The 20,287-nt window shown below is 46.0% G+C and overlaps 1 protein-coding gene across 4 annotated transcripts in view; it reads right to left on the bottom strand.

The window, feature by feature from the left end:
• Nucleotides 1-18,730, bottom strand: part of LOC137095131 (lysine-specific histone demethylase 1A-like) — a 95,360-nt gene extending 76,630 nt beyond the window's left edge. For 2 of the 4 annotated variants that reach the window (XM_067461428.1, XM_067461427.1), the window contains exons 1-4: nt 18,325-18,729; nt 13,109-13,265; nt 11,710-11,769; nt 10,100-10,233 (exon numbers count right to left, since the gene is read on the bottom strand). In XM_067461428.1, coding sequence (XP_067317529.1) covers nt 10,100-10,233; nt 11,710-11,769; nt 13,109-13,265; nt 18,325-18,660 — 687 coding nt within the window. In that variant the 5' untranslated portion in view covers nt 18,661-18,729. Of the gene's footprint in view, nt 1-10,099; nt 10,234-11,709; nt 11,770-13,108; nt 13,266-18,324 lie in introns of all 4 variants that reach the window. The other 2 variants (XM_067461426.1, XM_067461429.1) reach the window with 2 other exon arrangements.
• Between the last annotated feature and the right edge of the window lie 1,557 nt (nt 18,731-20,287).

Here is a 20,287-nt window from a genome sequence, read left to right as displayed (position 1 = left end):
TGTGTGATTAATTGTGGACCATTGGGGTTAGACATTCTCAAAGGCTTGTCTAAACATCCAAGTCTTCAATTCCCTCTGGAAAGCCTTGAGCTTTCTCTGCCAAAGAATGTGGATGTCTCACCAAACTACAAATCCCAGCATTGCATAGCATTACGCGATGGTTGTTAAATTAGAGATGATGTCCCTGAAAGCAGCTCCAAGGGATTCTGAAGTATCTTCCCCTTTTGCTTGGGCTCAGCACTAGGCTTACTGCGTGACATGAATTTAATGCACAACCTCATTTAGGCAAAGTAATTTAGCCAAAATAAGTGAGTGTTAGAGTAAATAGGGTATATGACCAGCTTGTGCGACAGCTCAGACCGCTCAAACTCCCCCGCCCCCCTTTTTTTACTGATATTTACCACAACTGAGGTCTCAATAAGAAGTCAAGGATTGCTTCTCCAGTTGTGCTGCAGAGAGCAACACGCACAAAGAGACGGAACAAGCTGAATCCAAGGCCAGAATTTGTGTTGGAGGCCTGGAGACAACTGTCCACTGAATGATAAATTTGCTTAAAGTGAGAGCGTCTTGTAATTCTGTGTTCCTCATTTGAGCGGTGTAGCCTAGTAAGAAGGTATCTGGAGGACGATAAGTTGCAACTTGCAAAGAAGGTGTGACAAATGAATTATTCAGTGCATGGAAAGTGATAAGACATGAAAAAGTGGGATGTAATCTAGCATTCCCTTTAAGTAATGTTTTGGGCTGAGCTTTTGTGGATTTTAATCCACTTCTTCAGATGCATTAATATACAGTACTAGCTGTGCCCTGCCAGGCGTTGTTGTGGCCTGTAGTAAGAATTTTCGAAGTAGAGGTAGATATCTGGACTGTTATGAAAGAGAGGTACCAACCTATTCCTCCCCCCACTTTTTTTTCCCTTCCCCTTTTTCTCCTTTCTTCCTTCTCTACCTGTTTCTTTCATTCCTTCTTTCACTCTTTGGTTTCATCCTTCCTTCTCTCTTTCTTTCCTTCCCTCCCACTTTCTCTACTTCTTCCTTTGTCTCATTTCTTCCTTCCATTTCCTTGCTTCTTTCACATTTTATTTCCTTTTCTCCTTCCTTCTTTACCTCTTTCCTGCCTTTCCTTTCATTTCTACTTATCTTCTTCCTTCCTTCCTTTCTTTGGTACCTTTCTTTCCTTCTTTCTCTCCTTCCTGCCTTCCCCCCTTCCTTCTTTCCTGTCTTTCCTCTCCCCAATAACATGGTAGAGGCTGTTTAATATAGTAATATATAGTAGTAACATATTATATAGTAATACATATATCAATAATATATATAATATTTATGTATTATATAGCAGTATATATAGCAGTAATATAAAAATTATTGTAATTATATATGGTGTGGGGGGGGGAAGGAAGGAAAGAAAGGGAGGAAGGGAAAGGAGGGAAGGAAAGAAAAGGTGGGAGGAGTAATGGAGAAAAGGAAAGGGAACAAGGAGGGAGAGGAAGGAGGGAAGGCAGGGAGGCAAAGAATTAAAGGAAGGAGAAGGAAGTAGAGAAAGGAAGGGAAGAAAGAAGGGAAGAAAGGAGGAGTTCATGACAGAAACGGGGACATGAGAAGGAAATTTGCATATGGTCTCTGAATGGCCAGCCTCAATTCCAAGATTCCGAGATGACAAAGAGAGGAAAGGAAAAGGCCAGAGGGGGCTGGGTCAGAAAATTACCAATACAGACCAAACTTGGCACACAGAGCCCCCATGAACCACTCTACATCCTACTGCAGTTTGGAGGAGGATGGACCATGGATGATGGGACTTGCAATACCATCACTCACATTCTGAGACCTTTGTTAACCCCATCCAATGAATGATCAGGACCAAACATGGCACATATTATTATTATTATTATTATTATTATTATTATTAACTTTATTTGTACCCCGCTAGCATCTCCCGAAGGACTCGATGCGGCTTACACGGGCCGAAGCCTCAAAACACAATACAATAGAAAACATAACATAACAATAAACAAACATAGACCTCTCATGACCCACTTTACGTCCTGGGGTGGTTTGGCCGGGGATGGACCGTGGATTATGGGACTTGCAGTACCATTGCTCAATTCTTCAGACCACTGCAACCCTCATCCAATTACCGGTAAAGACCAAACTTGGCACACTGAGTCTCTATGACGCACTCGACATCCTGCTGCAGTTTGGAGGAGGATGCACCATGGACAATGGGACTTGCAATACCTGCACTCCCTTCCTAAGACCATTACAAATGCCAACGATGATGGATCAGGACCACAGAGAGCCCGCATGACCCACTCTACATCCTGGTGAGGTTTGGAAGAATTTGACAATGGATAATGAGACTTGCAGTCACTTCACTCACTTCCTGAGACCACTGAGACCCTCGCCAATGACTAATCAAGACTAAACTTGGCACATGGAGCTTCAATGACCCACTCTACATCCGGGTGCAGTTTGGAGGACACACCATGGATGATGGGACTTCAAGTACCTCCACTACCCAAGACTGCTGCAAAACTCATCTAATGACCAATCAAGACCAAAGTTGGCACACAGAGCACCACATGACCCACTCTACATCCTGCTGCAGTTTTGAGGAAGGGTGGACCATGGATGATGGAACTTCCAGTACCTTCACTCACATTCTGAGACCTCTGCAAACCTCATCCAATGACGGATCAAGACCTAACTTGGCACATAGACCTCTCATGACCCACGTTATGTCCTGGTGTTGTTTGGAAAAGATTGGAGATGGATGATGGGACTTGCACTGCCTTTGTTCACTTCCTGAGACCACTGAGACCCTCGCCAATGACTAATCAAGACTAAACTTGCCACATGGAGTTCCAATGACCCACTCTACACCCTGGTGCAGTTTGGAGGAGGACAGACCATGGATGATGGGACTTCAAGTACCTACACTCCCTTCCGAAGATTGCTGCAACCCTCTTCTAATGACCAATCAAGACCAAACTTGGCACACAGGGCCTAAAAGATCCACTCTACATCCTGCTGCAGTTTATAAGAGGATGGACTTTGGATGATGGGACTTGCACTACCTTTACTCACTTACTGACACCACTGACACCCTCATCTATTTACTCCTCATCTATTGACTGATAAAGACCAAACCTGGCACACATGAGCCCCCATGACCCACTCTATATCCTGCTGCTGTTTGTAGGAGAATGGGCCATGGATGATGGCACTTCAAGTACCTCCACTCACTTCCTGAAAATAATGCAGCCGTTATCCAAAGACCAATAAAGACCAAACTTGGCATACAGAACCACCATTACCAACTTTCTCTAATAACCCAGGCAACGCCGGGTCCCCAAGCTAGTCTATACATATAATAGAGGTGAAAGTTTGTATGCGGAGGGCAAAAGTGTGGTGGTGCGACGGGAGGAGTATGTGCCAGCGTTTTGATTGGCCAGCCTGCAGTTTGGAGGAGGATGATAGACCTCTCATGACCCACTTTACGTCCTGGTGTGGTTTGGCCGGGGATGGACCATGGATTATGGGACTTGCAGTACCTTTGCTCAATTTTTGAGACCACTGCAACCCTCATCCAATTACCGATAAAGACCAAACTTGGCACACTGAGTCTCTATGACCCACTCTACATCCTGGTGCGGCTTGGAGGAGGATGCACCATGGACGATGGGACTTGCAATACCTGCACTCCCTTCCTAAAACTATTATAACTGCCAACAATGATAGATCAGGACCACAATTTACACAGAGAGTCCGCATAACCCACTCTACATCCTGGTGCGGATTGGAAGAATTTGACAATGGATGATGGGACTTGCAGTCACTTCACTCACTTCCTGAGACCACTGAGACCCTCGCCAATGACTGATGAAGATCAAACTTGGCACAGAGAGTCCCCATGACCCACTCTACATCCCAGTGTACTTTCGAGGACAGACAATGGATGATGGGACTTCAAGTACCTCCACTCTCTTCCCAAGACTGCTGCAACCCTCATCTAATGTCCGAACAAAACCAAACTTTGGCACACAGAGCCGCAGTAGCTTTGCTCACTTCCTGAGACCACTGAGACCCTCGCCAATAACTAATCAAGACTACACTTGGCACATGGAGCTCCAATGACCCACTCTACACCCTGGTGCAGTTTGGAGGAGGACAGACCATGGATGAGGGGACTACAAGTACCTCCACTCCCTTCCAAAGATTGCTACAACCCTCTTCAAACGACCAATCAAGACCAAACCTTCCACATAGAGCCCCCATAATCCACTCTACATTCTGCTGCAGTTTGAAAGAGGATGGACTTTGGATGATGGGACTTGCAGTACCTTCACTCACTTACTGACACCACTGCCACCCTCATCTAATGACTGATAAAGACCAAACCTGGCACACAAAGCCCCCATGACCCACTCTATTTCCTGCTGCTGTTTGTAGGAGGATGGGCCATGGATGATGGGACTTCAAGTACCTTCACTCACTTCCTGAAAATAATGCAGCCGTTATCCAAAGACCAATAAAGACCAAACTTGGCATACAGAACCACCATTACCAACTTTCTCTAATAACCCGGGCAACGCCGGGTCCCCAAGCTAGTCTATACATATAATAGAGGTGAAAGTTTGTATGCGGAGGGCAAAAGTGTGGTGGTGTGACGGGAGGAGTATGTGCCAGCGTTTTGATTGGCCAGCCTGCAGTTTGGAGGAGGATGATAGACCTCTCATGACCCACTTTACGTCCTGGTGTGGTTTGGCCGGGGATGGACCATGGATTATGGGACTTGCAGTACCTTTGCTCAATTTTTGAGACCACTGCAACCCTCATCCAATTACCGATAAAGACCAAACTTGGCACACTGAGTCTCTATGACCCACTCTACATCCTGGTGCGGCTTGGAGGAGGATGCACCATGGACGATGGGACTTGCAATACCTGCACTCCCTTCCTAAAACCATTATAACTGCCAACAATGATAGATCAGGACCACAATTTACACAGAGAGTCCGCATAACCCACTCTACATCCTGGTGCGGATTGGAAGAATTTGACAATGGATGATGGGACTTGCAGTCACTTCACTCACTTCCTGAGACCACTGAGACCCTCGCCAATGACTGATGAAGATCAAACTTGGCACAGAGAGTCCCCATGACCCACTCTACATCCCAGTGTACTTTCGAGGAGGACAGACAATGGATGATGGGACTTCAAGTACCTCCACTCTCTTCCCAAGACTGCTGCAACCCTCATCTAATGTCCGAACAAAACCAAACTTTGGCACACAGAGCCGCAGTAGCTTTGCTCACTTCCTGAGACCACTGAGACCCTCGCCAATAACTAATCAAGACTACACTTGGCACATGGAGCTCCAATGACCCACTCTACACCCTGGTGCAGTTTGGAGGAGGACAGACCATGGATGAGGGGACTACAAGTACCTCCACTCCCTTCCAAAGATTGCTGCAACCCTCTTCAAACGACCAATCAAGACCAAACCTTCCACATAGAGCCCCCATAATCCACTCTACATTCTGCTGCAGTTTGAAAGAGGATGGACTTTGGATGATGGGACTTGCAGTACCTTCACTCACTTACTGACACCACTGCCACCCTCATCTAATGACTGATAAAGACCAAACCTGGCACACAAAGCCCCCATGACCCACTCTATTTCCTGCTGCTGCTTGTAGGAGGATGGGCCATGGATGATGGGACTTCAAGTACCTTCACTCACTTCCTGAAAATAATGCAGCCGTTATCCAAAGACCAATAAAGACCAAACTTGGCATACAGAACCACCATTACCCACTTTCTCTAATAACCCGGGCAACGCCGGGTCCCCAAACTAGTATTTAATAAAGAAGAGTGTTTGTATGGGAAGGACAGAGGTGCGGAGGGCGGAAGGTGTATGTGGCAGCGTTCTGATTGGGTGCCGCTGTGGTGCTATTTGCATATGGTCTCTGATTGGCCAGCTTCAATAGAAGCCCCTGGTGGAGAAAAGGGTTCATGGCAGAAATGGGGCATGACAGAAAGAAATTTGCATATGGTCTCTGATTGGCCAGCCTCAAATCCAACATTCCGAGATGACAAAGAGAGGAAAGGAAAGGCCGGGGGCTGGGTCAGAACACTACCAATACAGACGAAACTTGGCACACAGAGCCCCCATGACCCACTCGACATCCTACTGCAGTTTGGAGGAGTATGAACCATGGATGATGGGACTTGCAGTACCACCACTCACATTCTGAGACCGCTGTTAACCTTATCCAATGACTGATCAGGACCAAACTTCGCACATAGACCTCTCATGACCCACTTTACGTCCTCGTGTGGTTTGGCCGGGGATGGACCATGGGTTATGGGACTTGCAGTACCATTGCTCAATTCTTTAGACCACTGCAACCCTCATCCAATTACCAATAAATACCAAACTTGGCACGTCTCCATGACGCACTCTACATCCAGGTGCAGTTTGAAGGAGGATGCACCATGGACGATGGGACTTGCAATACCTGCACTCCCTTCCTAAGACCATTACAACTGCCAACGATGATGGATCAGGACCACAATTTACACAGAGACCCAGCATGACCCACTCTACATCCTGGTGCGGTTTGGAAGAATTTGACAATGGATGATGGGACTTGCAGTCACTTCACTCATTTCCTGAGACCACTGAGACCCTCGCCAATGACTCATCAAGACTAAACTTGGCACATGGAGCTTCAATGACCCACTCTACATCCTGGAGCAGTTTGGAGGATGGCAGACCATGGATGATGGGACTTCAAGTACCTCCACTACCCAAGACTGCTGAAAAACTCATCTAATGACCAATCAAGACCAACGTTGGCACACAGAGCCCCCATGACCCACTCTACATCCTGCTGCAGTTTTGGAGAAGGGTGGACCATGGATGATGGAACTTCCAGTACCTTCACTCACATTCTGAGACCTCTCATGACCCACTTTATGTCCTGGTGTTGTTTGGAAAAATTTGGAGATGGATGATGGGACTTGCAGTACCTTTGCTCACTTCCTGAGACCACTGAGACCCTCGCCAATGACTAATCAAGACTAAACTTGGCACATGGAGCTCCAATGACCCACTCTACACCCTGGTGCAGTTTGGAGGAGGACAGACCATGGATGATGGGACTTCAAGTACCTACACTCCCTTCCGAAGATTGCTGCAACCCTCTTCTAATGACCAATCAGGACCAAACTTGGCACACAGGGCCTAAAAGATCCACTCTACATCCTGCTGCAGTTTGAAAGAGGATGGACTTTGGATGATGGGACTTGCACTACCTTTACTCACTTACTGACACCACTGCCACCCTCATCTAATGACTGATAAAGACCAAACCTGGCACACATGAGCCCCTAGGACCCACTCCATATCCTGCTGCTGTTTGTAGGAGGATGGGCCATGGATGATGGGACTTCAAGTACCTTCACTCACTTCCTGAAAATAATGCAGCCGTTATCCAAAGACCAATAAAGACCAAACTTGGCATACAGAACCACCATTACCCACTTTCTCTAATAACCCGGGCAACGCCGGGTCCCCAAACTAGTATTTAATAAAGAAGAGTGTTTGTATGGGAAGGACAGAGGTGCGGAGGGCGGAAGGTGTATGTGGCAGCTTTCTGATTGGGTGCCGCTGTGGTGCTATTTGCATATGGTCTCTGATTGGCCAGCTTCAATAGGAGCCCCTGGTGGAGGAGAGGGTTCATGGCAGAAATGGGGCATGACAGAAGGAAATTTGCATATGGTCTCTGATTGGCCAGCCTCAAATCCAACATTCCGAGATGACAAAGAGAGGAAAGGAAAGGCCGGGGGCTGGGTCAGAACACTACCAATACAGACGAAACTTGGCACACAGAGCCCCCATGACCCACTCGACATCCTACTGCAGTTTGGAGGAGTATGAACCATGGATGATGGGACTTGCAGTACCACCACTCACATTCTGAGACCGCTGTTAACCTTATCCAATGACTGATCAGGACCAAACTTCGCACATAGACCTCTCATGACCCACTTTACGTCCTGGTGTGGTTTGGCTGGGGATGGACCATGGGTTATGGGACTTGCAGTACCATTGCTCAATTCTTTAGACCACTGCAACCCTCATCCAATTACCAATAAATACCAAACTTGGCACGTCTCCATGACGCACTCTACATCCAGGTGCAGTTGGAAGGAGGATGCACCATGGACGATGGGACTTGCAATACCTGCACTCCCTTCCTAAGACCATTACAACTGCCAACGATGATGGATCAGGACCACAATTTACATAGAGACCCAGCATGACCCACTCTACATCCTGGTGTGGTTTGGAAGAATTTGACAATGGATGATGGGACTTGCAGTCACTTCACTCACTTCCTGAGACCACTGAGACCCTCGCCAATGACTCATCAAGACTAAACTTGGCACATGGAGCTTCAATGACCCACTCTACATCCTGGAGCAGTTTGGAGGACAGCAGACCATGGATGATGGGACTTCAAGTACCTCCACTACCCAAGACTGCTGCAAAACTCATCTAATGACCAATCAAGACCAACGTTGGCACACAGAGCCCCCACGACCCACTCTACATCCTGCTACAGTTTTGGAGAATGGTGGACCATGGATGATGGAACTTCCAGTACCTTAACTCACATTCTGAGACCTCTGCAAACCTCATCCAATGACGGATCAAGACCAAACTTGGCACATAGACCTCTCATGACCCACTTTACGTCCTGGTGTTGTTTGGAAAAATTTGGAGATGGATGATGGGACTTGCAGTACCTTTTCTCACTTCCTGAGACCACTGAGACCCTCGCCAATGACTAATCAACACTACACTTGGCACATGGAGCTCCAATGACCCACTCTACATCCTGGTGCAGTTTGGAGGAGGACAGACCATGGATGATGGGACTTCAAGTACCTCCACTCCCTTCTGAAGATTGCTGCAACCCTCTTCTAATGACCAATCAAGACCACACTTGGCACACAGAGCCCCCATGATCCACTCTACATCCTGCTACAGTTTGAAAGTGGATGGACTTTGGATCATGGGACTTGCACTACCTTCACTCACTTACTGACACCACTGCCACCCTCATATAATGACTCATCTAATGACTGATAAAGACCGAACTTGGCACACAGAGCCCCCATGACCCACTCTATATCCTGCTGCAGTTTGAAAGGGGATGGCCCATGGATGATGGGACTTCATGTACCTTCACTCGCTTCCTGAAAATAATGCAGCCGTTATCCAAAGACCAATAAAGACCAAACTTGGCATACAGAACAGCCATACCCACTTTCTCGAATAACCCGGGCAACGCCAGGTCCCCAAGCTAGTATAGATATAAACCAGACTGGCCCAAAATGCGAGATCTGATTCACTTTTTACCTGAGGCATCCAAGCACCTCAAGTAAAAGCAAATTAATGCAGAGTAAGCCAGGGTTTCCTAGTAGAACATCTCTAAAGATCCAAGCTTAAGCTAAGATATAGGGCTCTGTGGGGACCACAGGGGACAGTCCCCATAGCCAACCCGCGTCTTTGGGCTCCCAAAAGTCCGGAGGAGCGGAATGGTATCCACCCACTCTCCTCCAGCTCCCATTCATCCCTCTAAACCTACCAGAGGGGCCTGAAATTTCCTTCCTCCCCCCTCCTGACGTGTCATTTCCAATCATCAAGAGGATTCTCCGGAGGGATGTGCTCCGCCGCCAGGCCCCCTTAGGTACATTTTGAGGGAAGAATGGGGAGCTGGGGACTGGATGCCATCCCGGGTCGACCTTTGTTTGACCCAGGATGGCATTCAGCCACTCACTGAGGGAAAGCTTGGGGTTGTGGGAGGCGGTGAGGATTCCTCCTGTGTTTTAGATAAGTGTAGAAGGGCCCTCAGAAAATGTCACTAGAATCTACATAAAACAGCAGAGTTTGGGGTGTAAGGACTACTAATGTTCAAATACGTGCACAAAAGAAGGCAAGCCAATATAAATGGTCCTTCTGCAGGACCACTCAGAAAGCTCTTGAGACAAGGGGAAATGTATTGTGCTCCCACTGATTAACATACCGTCCTGTTTCTGATGTAAAGAAACACTTTCTGAGTTTGTTGTGGGCTACTGATAATGTCTGGAAAACAAGCTGCTTCCTGTGATGTAATCCGATCATGCGGAAGTCTGCTCTGGAAAGCCGCTCCCTCCACACCTATAAAGAATAAACACGTGTGACAAGTATGCAAAAGCATCCAAGAAGTTGCTACATAAAGTCACCTTAATCTCTGCTAAGAAGTGCAGAAAGCATGTAACTTCAGACTTTTGCTTTCCCACAAACTTGATGGCTTTCCTTCCCCACTTCTGTGCTGTTCTCCCTGCTCCCTGTTTTTAAAATATGTTGTAAGATGCAAGGCACAACCACTTAACAAATAACGTGAAATCTTAGCATGTATTTCACACACCTAATTTCAGACTGTAGTTAGGTAGATGAACAACAAAAACCCGTAATTTGGCAAGACCTTTGGAATTCTCAGCCAGAGAGGTCCCGGCTTCCCTAAACAAAAACCCCCGGAATTCTGCAGGAGGCAGCCACACAATAGGAAAGTAGGTGCCCCCACTTTAAGATACTAATGTGATATTGTCTTGAAAATGACAAGTGAAGAAAGAAGTATGGCATGTCCACAGACATCATGTTAAATGTTTAATCTAAAATCCCATAAAATTTTAGCCAGCAACAACAGGACAATATAAATCAAGAGTGACAAAGTACTCTATGTTATCCTTGATATTGGGGAAATCTTTTAATTTTTTGGAAAGCTTTTGAAAATCCCCTGTGCTGCCACCACTAGTCTCCAATGGATTTTTTTTTTACTATGCATCCCAGTAAGCAAGTTACTATAAATATAGACAAGAGTAGGAAGAATGTAGTCCAGAATCTATTGTTATATTTTTGGATAGTGTGTGGTAGTCTGACAAAATTGGATAATTTCTAGTTGTTTCACAGAAGCAAAACAATTACTGTATATACTCTAGTATAAGCCTAGTTTTTCAGCCCCTTTTTAAGGCTGAAAAAGCCCCCTTCGGCTTATACTCAGGCGAGGATCCTGGCGGGAAGTTCTAGGGATGAAAGAAAGGCTTCTTTCAGCCCCTCTGTTTTCAAAACAAAGCAAGGTACACCTAAGATTTTTATATCTAAAGCACAACATCATTCTACACATATTTACTTGACAGTAAGTCCCACTGTGTTCAAAAGGGATTACTCCCAGGCAGAATAAACATAATAGCAGCTTGAATATATTAAATATTCAGCAAATGACAAGAAAGTTGAACATTCCTACTAATATCACTTCTTAGAAATATATATGTGACATTCTGTACAATGTTAAAGGTCCTCATTACGCCCCAAACTAACTATCTTTTCAACTTACAAAGCAGCAGTGTACTGACTAAACTCAAGAAAGAGTGGAGAAATATAAAACCTGACTAAAGAATTCAAGAGTATGTTTAATTTCTCATCATGTTATCCAACTGTGATACAAAGTTATCCCCCCTCCCTTTTTTAATGGGCACATACAATTCTCCTGGACTTGATGTGAAGGTCTGACCATCCAACATGGCCATTTACTTGCAAGCATCAATCCCTGATTTGGGGGCTCTTCCTACTAAGTGGCAAGCCTCAGACACACACCTGATGCTTGGCAGTCTCCATATCCTCCAGAACTGTCGTCTTGAAGTCCTCCTGCTTGCCCTGTGAAAGAAATATGAGATCTCAGAGACTTTGTTCAAGTCATTTGGGGGACATGACAACCTGAGAGTCTGTGATTCCAGATTAGGAGAAATTGCATCTTCTTGGGATACCATCTTCTGGAACCTGGTTCAACCATCACATTATGCAATCTTCTATTGCTTCATCCTTCTTGTTGGAACCTTTTGTCAGATTCTTATGGGGAAAATAGGCACAAATAATGTTTTAAGGCAGTGGTTCTCAACCTGTGGGTCCCCAGGTGTTTTGGCCTACAACTTCCAGAAATCCCAGCGAGTTTATCAGCTGTTAGGATTTTTGGGAGTTGAAGGCCAAAGCATCTGGGGACCCACAGGTTGAGAACCACTGTTTTAAGGACATCTGGCTGGTAAACAACAATGAATCAATGTATTAACATATCAGAGCAAAACACAGAATATATTTCATGCTTACAATAAGGAAGAATATGCAAATAGTCTAACCAAGGATAGCAATGGTATTCCCCGCTTTTGAACTATGGGGTTGGAGGAAAATTCTGAGAGTACCTTGGACCGCAAGAAGATCAAACCAGTCCATTGTCCAGGAAATAAAGTCCAACCGGAGGGAAGGATATTAGAGGCAAAGATGAAGTACTTTGGCCACATCATGAGAAGACAGGAAAGCTTAGAGAAGACAATGATGCTTAGGAAAATGGAAGAAAAAAGGAAGAGGGGCCGACCAAGAGCAAGATCGATGGATGGTATCCTTGAAGTGGCTGGCTTGACTCTAAAGAAGTTGGGGGTGGTGACGGTCGACAGGGAGCTCTGGCGTCACAAAGAGTCGGAAGCATCTGAATGAATAAACAACAACTAACCAAGGATTTAAAACATCAAGGATTTCTATAGACTGAAAAACATAAAACTTAGGTTACTTAATTTTGATTATGCTTTATTTCACTCTCAGAAGCAAAACCTAGTACACTCTAGAGGCACTGAATTCTAGACAAACTTTTTACTGAACTTGTTAGCACTCATGAATACTTGTTGCACTGATATAAAAGGTGGCTGACTGGCTCACTGATAGGTTGAACAGGCTTTCAACCTATCTAGACTTAGAAGTATAAAGAGCATGCTTCTAGAGCAAGCCTCCTATTATCTCACCAGTATTTCAGTCTGGACAGCTAACCTTCCTGCAAAAAGCCACCTACAGAATCAAACATGCTTCTATAAAGACACTAGCATTTATTTTATATTTTAAAAATCTAAGGCAGACATTGGGAGGGGTATATGTTGGGTCCATTACAATAAGCTTCTGTGTGTCAGACACATGTCAACAATTATCCAATGAGACGGGACCCTCAACTCACCAGATGGTTCTTCTGGCTCACTTTCATTCTCTTGCTCTGGAGGAAGCGGAGGAGGCAGTTTTTTTTCTTTCTCTGCTTTAGCATTCCTCTCTTCTTCAGAATAGTACTCATCTTCAGAAAGGTTAGCGAGGCTCTCATCCATTTCTCTATATTCAACCTGTAAGCACATTCACCCAAATATAATCAAAACTAAACAAGTAAATTATTGTAGTACAATGATTTATGCTGCAAGCAAGACTGGGGAAATTAAGAGTGAAGGAAACAGGGCGAAACAAAGAGAGAAAATACCAGTATAACAGGTAATGAGAATTCCCATGCAGAATCTAGTTCAACCCCCTGCAGTGAGGCAAAAGCACAAAATCCCCCTAACAGATGGCCATCCAGCCTCTGTTTAAACGTCTCCAAGGAAGAACCTCTACCAGACTAGGAGACAGAGAGTCCCACTGTTGAATAGGTATCACGGTCAGGAAGTTCTTCCTAAAGTTCAGGTGGATTTATTTATTTAGGGCATATGTATCCCATCCTTTCTCAACCTCCGTAGAGAGACTCAGAGTGGCTACCAACTGGCACAGCACAGTGCCACTAAAGAGTAAAACCTTTCCAGAGGTCTCTTTTCCTGCAATTTGAATCAATTGTTCTGAGTCCGAGTCTTCAAGGCAGGAAAAAACAAGCCTGCTCACTCTTTCTTATCGCATCCTTTCAAATATTTAAACATGGAGATCATGTCTTCCCTCGACCCTCTCTCTCCTGCAGGCTAAAGAGACCCAGCTCTTTAAGCTGCTTCTCATAGGACATGGTCTCCAGACATATATATAAACCAAATCTATTACAAGTAGTTTATCAACAGACTAATCTGTCACTCATCAATATGCATCAACATCAAAACTGTCCCTACTCTAAAACAATTTTAAATTCCTTGGAATTGTTTTTAAATTTTACAGAATCTGTATACAAAAAACTATTCTCTCTCCTTTTCACATTTGGTGCCCAGGAAACTCTTAGAAGCATTGGATAGCAACATATTCTAGAAGCAGTCTCTCCTGATGTTTTGTTCACATCTATTGGCAGGCATCCTCAGAGGTTGTGGGGTCTGTTGGAAACTAGGAAAAGTGGTATTTATATATTTGTGGAATGAATTTATTTGATTGTTAAATGAATTTATTTGATGATTTTGTATAATGTTTTAAAATGATTTTATTGTTTTAATTGTAATTCCTATGGTGTGTATGTTGATAGCATTCAGAAGACCTACAAGTCACTCTAAACACTTTTGCAGAAGCATCTGAGAAGCTCGGCCTGTCATTAAACATCGAGAAAACCAGTGCTCTTCCAGCAGTCACCGGCCATTCCCTCTCCAATGCAAGAAATACAGCTTAATGGTGTAACATTAGAAAATGTTGACCATTTCCGCTACCTTGGCAGCCACCTCTCCACAAAAATCAACACTGACACTGAAATTCAATATCGCCTGAGCTCTGCGAGTGCAGCATTTTTCCAAATGAAGCAGAGAGTGTTTGAGGACCGGGACATCCGTTGGGAGACCAGGGTGCTTGTTTATAAAGCTACTGTCCTTCCAACCGTGCTATAAGCCTGAAAGATGTGGACTGTCTACAGACGTCACATGCAACTCCTGGAACGATTCCATAAGCGCTGCCTCCGGAAAATCCTGCAAATCTCTTGGGAAGACAAATGTCAGTGTGCTGGAAGAAGCAAAGACCACAAACATTGAAGCGAAGGTCCTCTGCCATCAACTCCGCTGGACCAGCCACGTTGTCCGGATGCCCGACCACAGTCTCCCAAAGCAGTTGCTCTATTCCGAACTCAAGAACAGAAAACAGAATGTTGGCAGGCAGGAAAGGAGATTTAAAGATGGGCTCAAAGCCAACCTTAAAAACTCTGGCATAGACACTGAGAACTGGGAAGCCCTGGCCCTTTGAGCGCTCCAGCTGGAGGTCAAATTCAGTGCTGCAGAATTTGAAGAGGCATGAATGGAGGATGAAAGAGAGAAATGGGCTAAGAGGAAGGCGCATCACGCCAACCCTGACCAGGACCGCCTTCCACCTGGAAACCGATGCCCTCACTGTGGGAGAAGATGCAGATCAAGAATAGGGCTCCAGTCACCTATGGACCCACAGCCAAGATACAACACTTGGAGCACCATCATCCTTGGACTACGAGGGATCGCCTAAGCTAAGATAGCATCATCTGATGCTCATGTGAGGCCGCCCTGAGTCCCCTTGTGGGGAGAAAGATGGGGTAGAAATATATGTAATAAATGAATGAATGAATGAATAATGTCCAAGGTAGGAGAAAGAACTCTTGTCTGCTTGAGGCAAGTGTGAATGTTGCAATTGGCTTGCTTCTCCTTGGATTTCTTTGAGAGCATCCCAACCCGTAAATATTTCGCAATTACCTAATCCTGGACTGCAACTCACAGCAATCCTCCAGACAGTTCCACCTTGTGTCCTGGATATGCCATCAGCTGGAGACCCCTCACCCCAGCACCAACTGCTGCTCTGGGTGAGAGTGAAGAGAGAGGGGGCCAGGGGACAGTTCCATCTTGTCTACTGTGCTGTTCTAATAATATGATTTAACACAATATATTGTATATTGGCGCAGTGGGTTAAAGCACTGAGCTGCTGAGCTTGTTGATCGAAAGGTTGCAGGTTCGATTCCGGGGAGCGGCGTGAGCTTCCGCTGTCAGCCCTAGCTTCTGCCAACCTAGCAGTTCGAAAACATGCAAATGTGAGTAGATCAATAGGTACCGCTCCGGCGGGAAGGTAACGGCACTCCATGCAGTCATGCCGGCCACATGACCTTGGAGGTGTCTACGGACAACGCTGGCTCTTCGGCTTAGAAATGGAGATGAGCACCACACCCCAGAGTCAGACATGACTGGACTTAATGTCAGGGGACTACCTTTACCTTTTTATAATATTTATAATACTATAATGTAATGCAATATAATAATAATAGCATGATATTATAATTATATATTTATATTACATGTAATATTACTAATAATATTACTATTTATTTATTTATTTTTATTTAACGTGTCAGTAGCAACCAGACAATTGTATTACATTTCTAACTAACAGACAAAACAGAGTTTGCAAGCTTGGTAGTTGATTAAATATCCTTTGATCAGTAGCTAGCCATTTGGAGTGCCTCTGGGGTTGCTGCAAGGAGGTCCTCCACTGTGCATGTGGCAGGGCTCCGGTTGCATTGCAGCAGGTGGTCTGTGGTTTGCTCTTCTCTACACTCGCATGTTGTGGATTCCACTTTGTAGCCCCATTTCTTGAAGTTGGTTCTGCATCTCGTGGTGCCAGAGTGCAGTCTGTTCAGTGCCTTCCAAGTTGCCCAGTCTTCTGTGTGCCCAGTGGGGAGTCTCTCATTTGGTATCAGCCATTGATTGAGGTTCTGGGTTTTAGTCTGCTACTTGTAAGTGTCTCTGTAGATTTTAGGAAGCTGTTTCTTGATTTAAAGCGTTGGTATGCTGGCTGTTATCCAAACAGGGGATGGGCCGGAGATATCAATGCCTTGGTCCTTTAATTATTGGCTGCTACTTTCTGACAGATGTCAGGTGATGCAGTAGTGGCTGAACACCCTTGGACTCTCACTTGCTGAGGTGGTCCAGCGAGTGTCTCTGTAGATCTTAGAAAACTATTTCTTGATTTAAGTCGTTGATGTGCTGGCTGATACCCAAACAAGGGATGAACTGGAGATGTCTCTGCCTTGGGCCTTTCACTATTGGCTGCCACTTCCCGGTGAATGTCAGGTGGTGCAATACCGGCTAAACAGTGTAATTTCTCCAGTGGTGTAGGGCGCAGACACCCCGTGATAATGTGGCATGTCTCATTAAGAGCTACATCCACTGTTTTAGCGTGATGAGATGTGTTCCACACTTGGCATGCATACTCAACAGCAGAGTAGTATAGAGCAATGGCAGATGTCTTCACTGTATCTGGTTGTGATCCCCAGGTTGTGCAAGCCAGCTTTCGCATGATAGCACCCACTTTTTGCTTGATGTTCAGGCAGTGCTTCTTGTAGGTAAGAGCACGGTCCAGAGTGACTCCCAGGTATTTGGGTGCATTGCAGTGCTCCAGTGGAATTCCTTCCCAGGTGATCCTCAGAGCTCGGGATGTCTGTTCTTGAGGTGAAAAGCACATGTCTGTGTTTTAGATGGGTTAGGGATCAGCTGGTTTTCCCTGTAAAAGGCAGTAAGGGCACCTAGAGCTTCAGAAAGCTTCTGTTCTACCATCCCAAAGCTCCCTGCTTGAGCAGTAATGGCACAATCATCAGCATAGATGAAGCTCTCTGTCCCTTCTGGCAATGGCTGGTCATTTGTGTAAATGTTGAACATTGATGGAGCAAGCATGCTCCCCTGAAGCAGGCCGTTCTTCTGTTTCCGCCATCTACCTTTCTGGCTCTGTAACTCAACAAAAAAGCTCCTCTTTTGTAGCAGGTTTCCTATGAGGCGGGTGAGGTGGTAGTCCTTTGTGATATTATACATTTTCTCAGGAGGAGGCGGTGGTTCACAGTATCATAGGCTGCTGACAGGTCTATAAAGGCAGCTCCTGTGATTTGCTGCCTTTCAAAGCCATCTTCTATGCGCCAAGTCAGGTTCAGCACTTGCGATGTGCAGCTTTTGCCTTTCCTGAAGCCAGCTTGCTATGGAATCAGACATGGGTCTATTTTTTCCATAACTGTATGCAAAATAAGTATCTCCAGAACTTTGTAGAGGTGGCACAACAGGGAGATTGGTCTAATATTACCATATAGTAGTATGGTGCAATATAGCAATGTTTAATGCTGACATTGTACTATGCTAATAATATAATATATTGTATGTAATACATACCTTGTAAGCCACTCTGAGTCCCCTTCGGGGTGAGAAGGGCGGCATATAAATGTCGTAAATAAACACATAAATAAATAAATAAATAAATAAATAAATAAATAAGATATATAGATTAGATAGCAATAGATAGCAGGAGGACTGCTGGGAGTTCCAGTCCAAAAATAGGGAGAGAAGGAAGAAATGAGAGAAAGAAAAAGGGAGGGGAAGGAAGGAAAGAGGTAGAATAGGAAGGATGGATGGGAAAGAAGGAAAGAGGGAGGGAAGGAGGATGAGAAAGAAAGAAGGAGAGAAAGAGGAAGGGAAGACTGGCAACTGCAACGCGTGGCGGGTACAGCTAGTAAATAAATAAAACCTTGGCCCGTTTCCTGCGACTGGTCCGGCGGCCTTCAGGGGTCTCGGCGATGCCGGTGCTCTCAGGGCCCAGGCCAGGCCCAGCTCCTGTGGCAGGCCCGGCGGGCGCTACTTCAGAGAGGGCACCAGGCGGCGAGGCCCGGGCAGGCTCTTTTTTGCGGGGCGCTCGTTCCGAGGCCTCCGTGCCGCCCAGAGAGCCTGGAGCGGCCTGAGGTGGGGCAAAAGGAGGCGCCGCAACGGGGGCCGCGAGTGGGGCCTCGGGGGAGCCATCTCCGCCGCCTACCCCCGCTGGGGCCGCCTCCACCACCGCCGCCACTTTCTTGCTCGCCGATAGCATCGCCTCAGTTCACTCAATGGGACAAAGGCCACTCCGCGCATGCGCGCCGAGAGCCGGACGCGCCGGAAATCCCTCCCCTCTACAGCATTCCCCCCCCCCTCTCTTTGCTCTTGTCATCTCTGAGTGAATTATTTTGTCCTTCGGTGGACACCGTAGCTTCTCAAAAGCCGAAAGAGCGTAATTGCGAAACGCCGTTTCTGTCGCCTCCGGGTAGTCAGTCCGCTTCCTTTCTTCTTCGAGGAGGAGGAAGGTGCTTTTCTTCATTCGGCTCCTCTTCAGGGGTTTGGGGCTACGTCTCCCGGAAGGCCCCGCGGGGGGAGTTTAAGCGAAGGAAGGGCCAAAGATTGCCCACCCCACTTCAAGAAAGGAACCTAACACAGTCTGCGAAGCAGCTGCACCTTCCTTGGCCGACCAAAAGGCAGGAAATGACGCAGCCGAGGTGGTCCCTGCTGTAAAGTTAACCGAGCCTGGATATACACTGCCCTGTCGCCCAGGATCGAATCCCAGACTATCTGCTTTGAACTGGATTATATGAGTCTACACTAGGCATGGGCCAACTTGGGCCTTCCCTCCAGGTGTTTTGGACTTCAACACCCACCATTCCAAACAGTCTCAGGCCCCATCTATTTCCGAGATGGAGAAGGGAGAATGTAAGCAAGCAGCTTTCCCAAGCATGGGTCAACTTGGACCCTCCAGTATTTTGGGCTTCAACTCCCACCATTCCTAACAGCCTCGGGCCACTTCCTTTTTTCCTCTCAGCTACTTAAGTAGGCCTTCTCCGAGCTGGAGAAGGGAGAATGTAGGCAAACAGCTATCCCAGGCATGTAGATTCTACCTCTTGAATTGAATGATAAGGTGCTTGTGCAAAGCATTCCCAGGAATAGTATTTGTCTTTAAACCAGAGCTTTCCAAATGATGACGCACTGACAATATTCTTCCTTGATGAATATACCGTCTTCCATTCACATTGCAGATATAAAAACACTCCTGCATGTGGGCATCAGTATTCGTTTCTACTGGCAGTGACCTTTCATGACTATTCCCATAACTTGACCCTTTTAAGTAGAAAGTACTGAAATTAACATTGCATAATTCAGCTGTACTCTTGCTCCACAGGGGACAAGTTGAAACTAAATCCAGACAAGACAGAGGTACTCCTGGTCAGTTGGAAGGCAGTTGGAAGGCAGATTAGGGTATAGGGTTACAGCCTGTGTTGGATGGGGTTACATCCCCCTGAAGATGCAAGTTTTCAGCTTTTGAGTGATTCTGGACTCATCACTGTCCCTGGAACCTCAGGTGTTGGCAGTGGCCAGGAGTGCCTTCACAATTAAAACTTGTACGCCAGCTGTACCTGTACGTCCAGACGCCAGATTTGGCCATGGTAGTCCATGCCTTAATTACATCCCGCCTGGCCTACTGCAACACTTGCTTCGTGGGGCTGCCTTTGAAAACAGTTTGGAAGCTTCAAAGAGTGGCAGCTAGGTTACTAACTGGAGCACCATTTAAGAAGAGAACTTTCCCCCTGCTGCAGCAACTGCACTGGCTGCCAGTCTGCTTCCGGACTAAATATAAAGTGCTGGTTATTACCTATAAAGCCCTAAAAGGTGGGTCGAACCAACCACATCTT

Source organism: Anolis sagrei, chromosome Y, assembly GCF_037176765.1.
Source record: "Anolis sagrei isolate rAnoSag1 chromosome Y, rAnoSag1.mat, whole genome shotgun sequence".
Lineage (NCBI taxonomy): Eukaryota > Metazoa > Chordata > Lepidosauria > Squamata > Dactyloidae > Anolis > Anolis sagrei.
The sequence above is the reverse complement of the archived record's forward strand: the minus strand, read 5'-3'. Positions and strand labels throughout refer to the sequence as shown.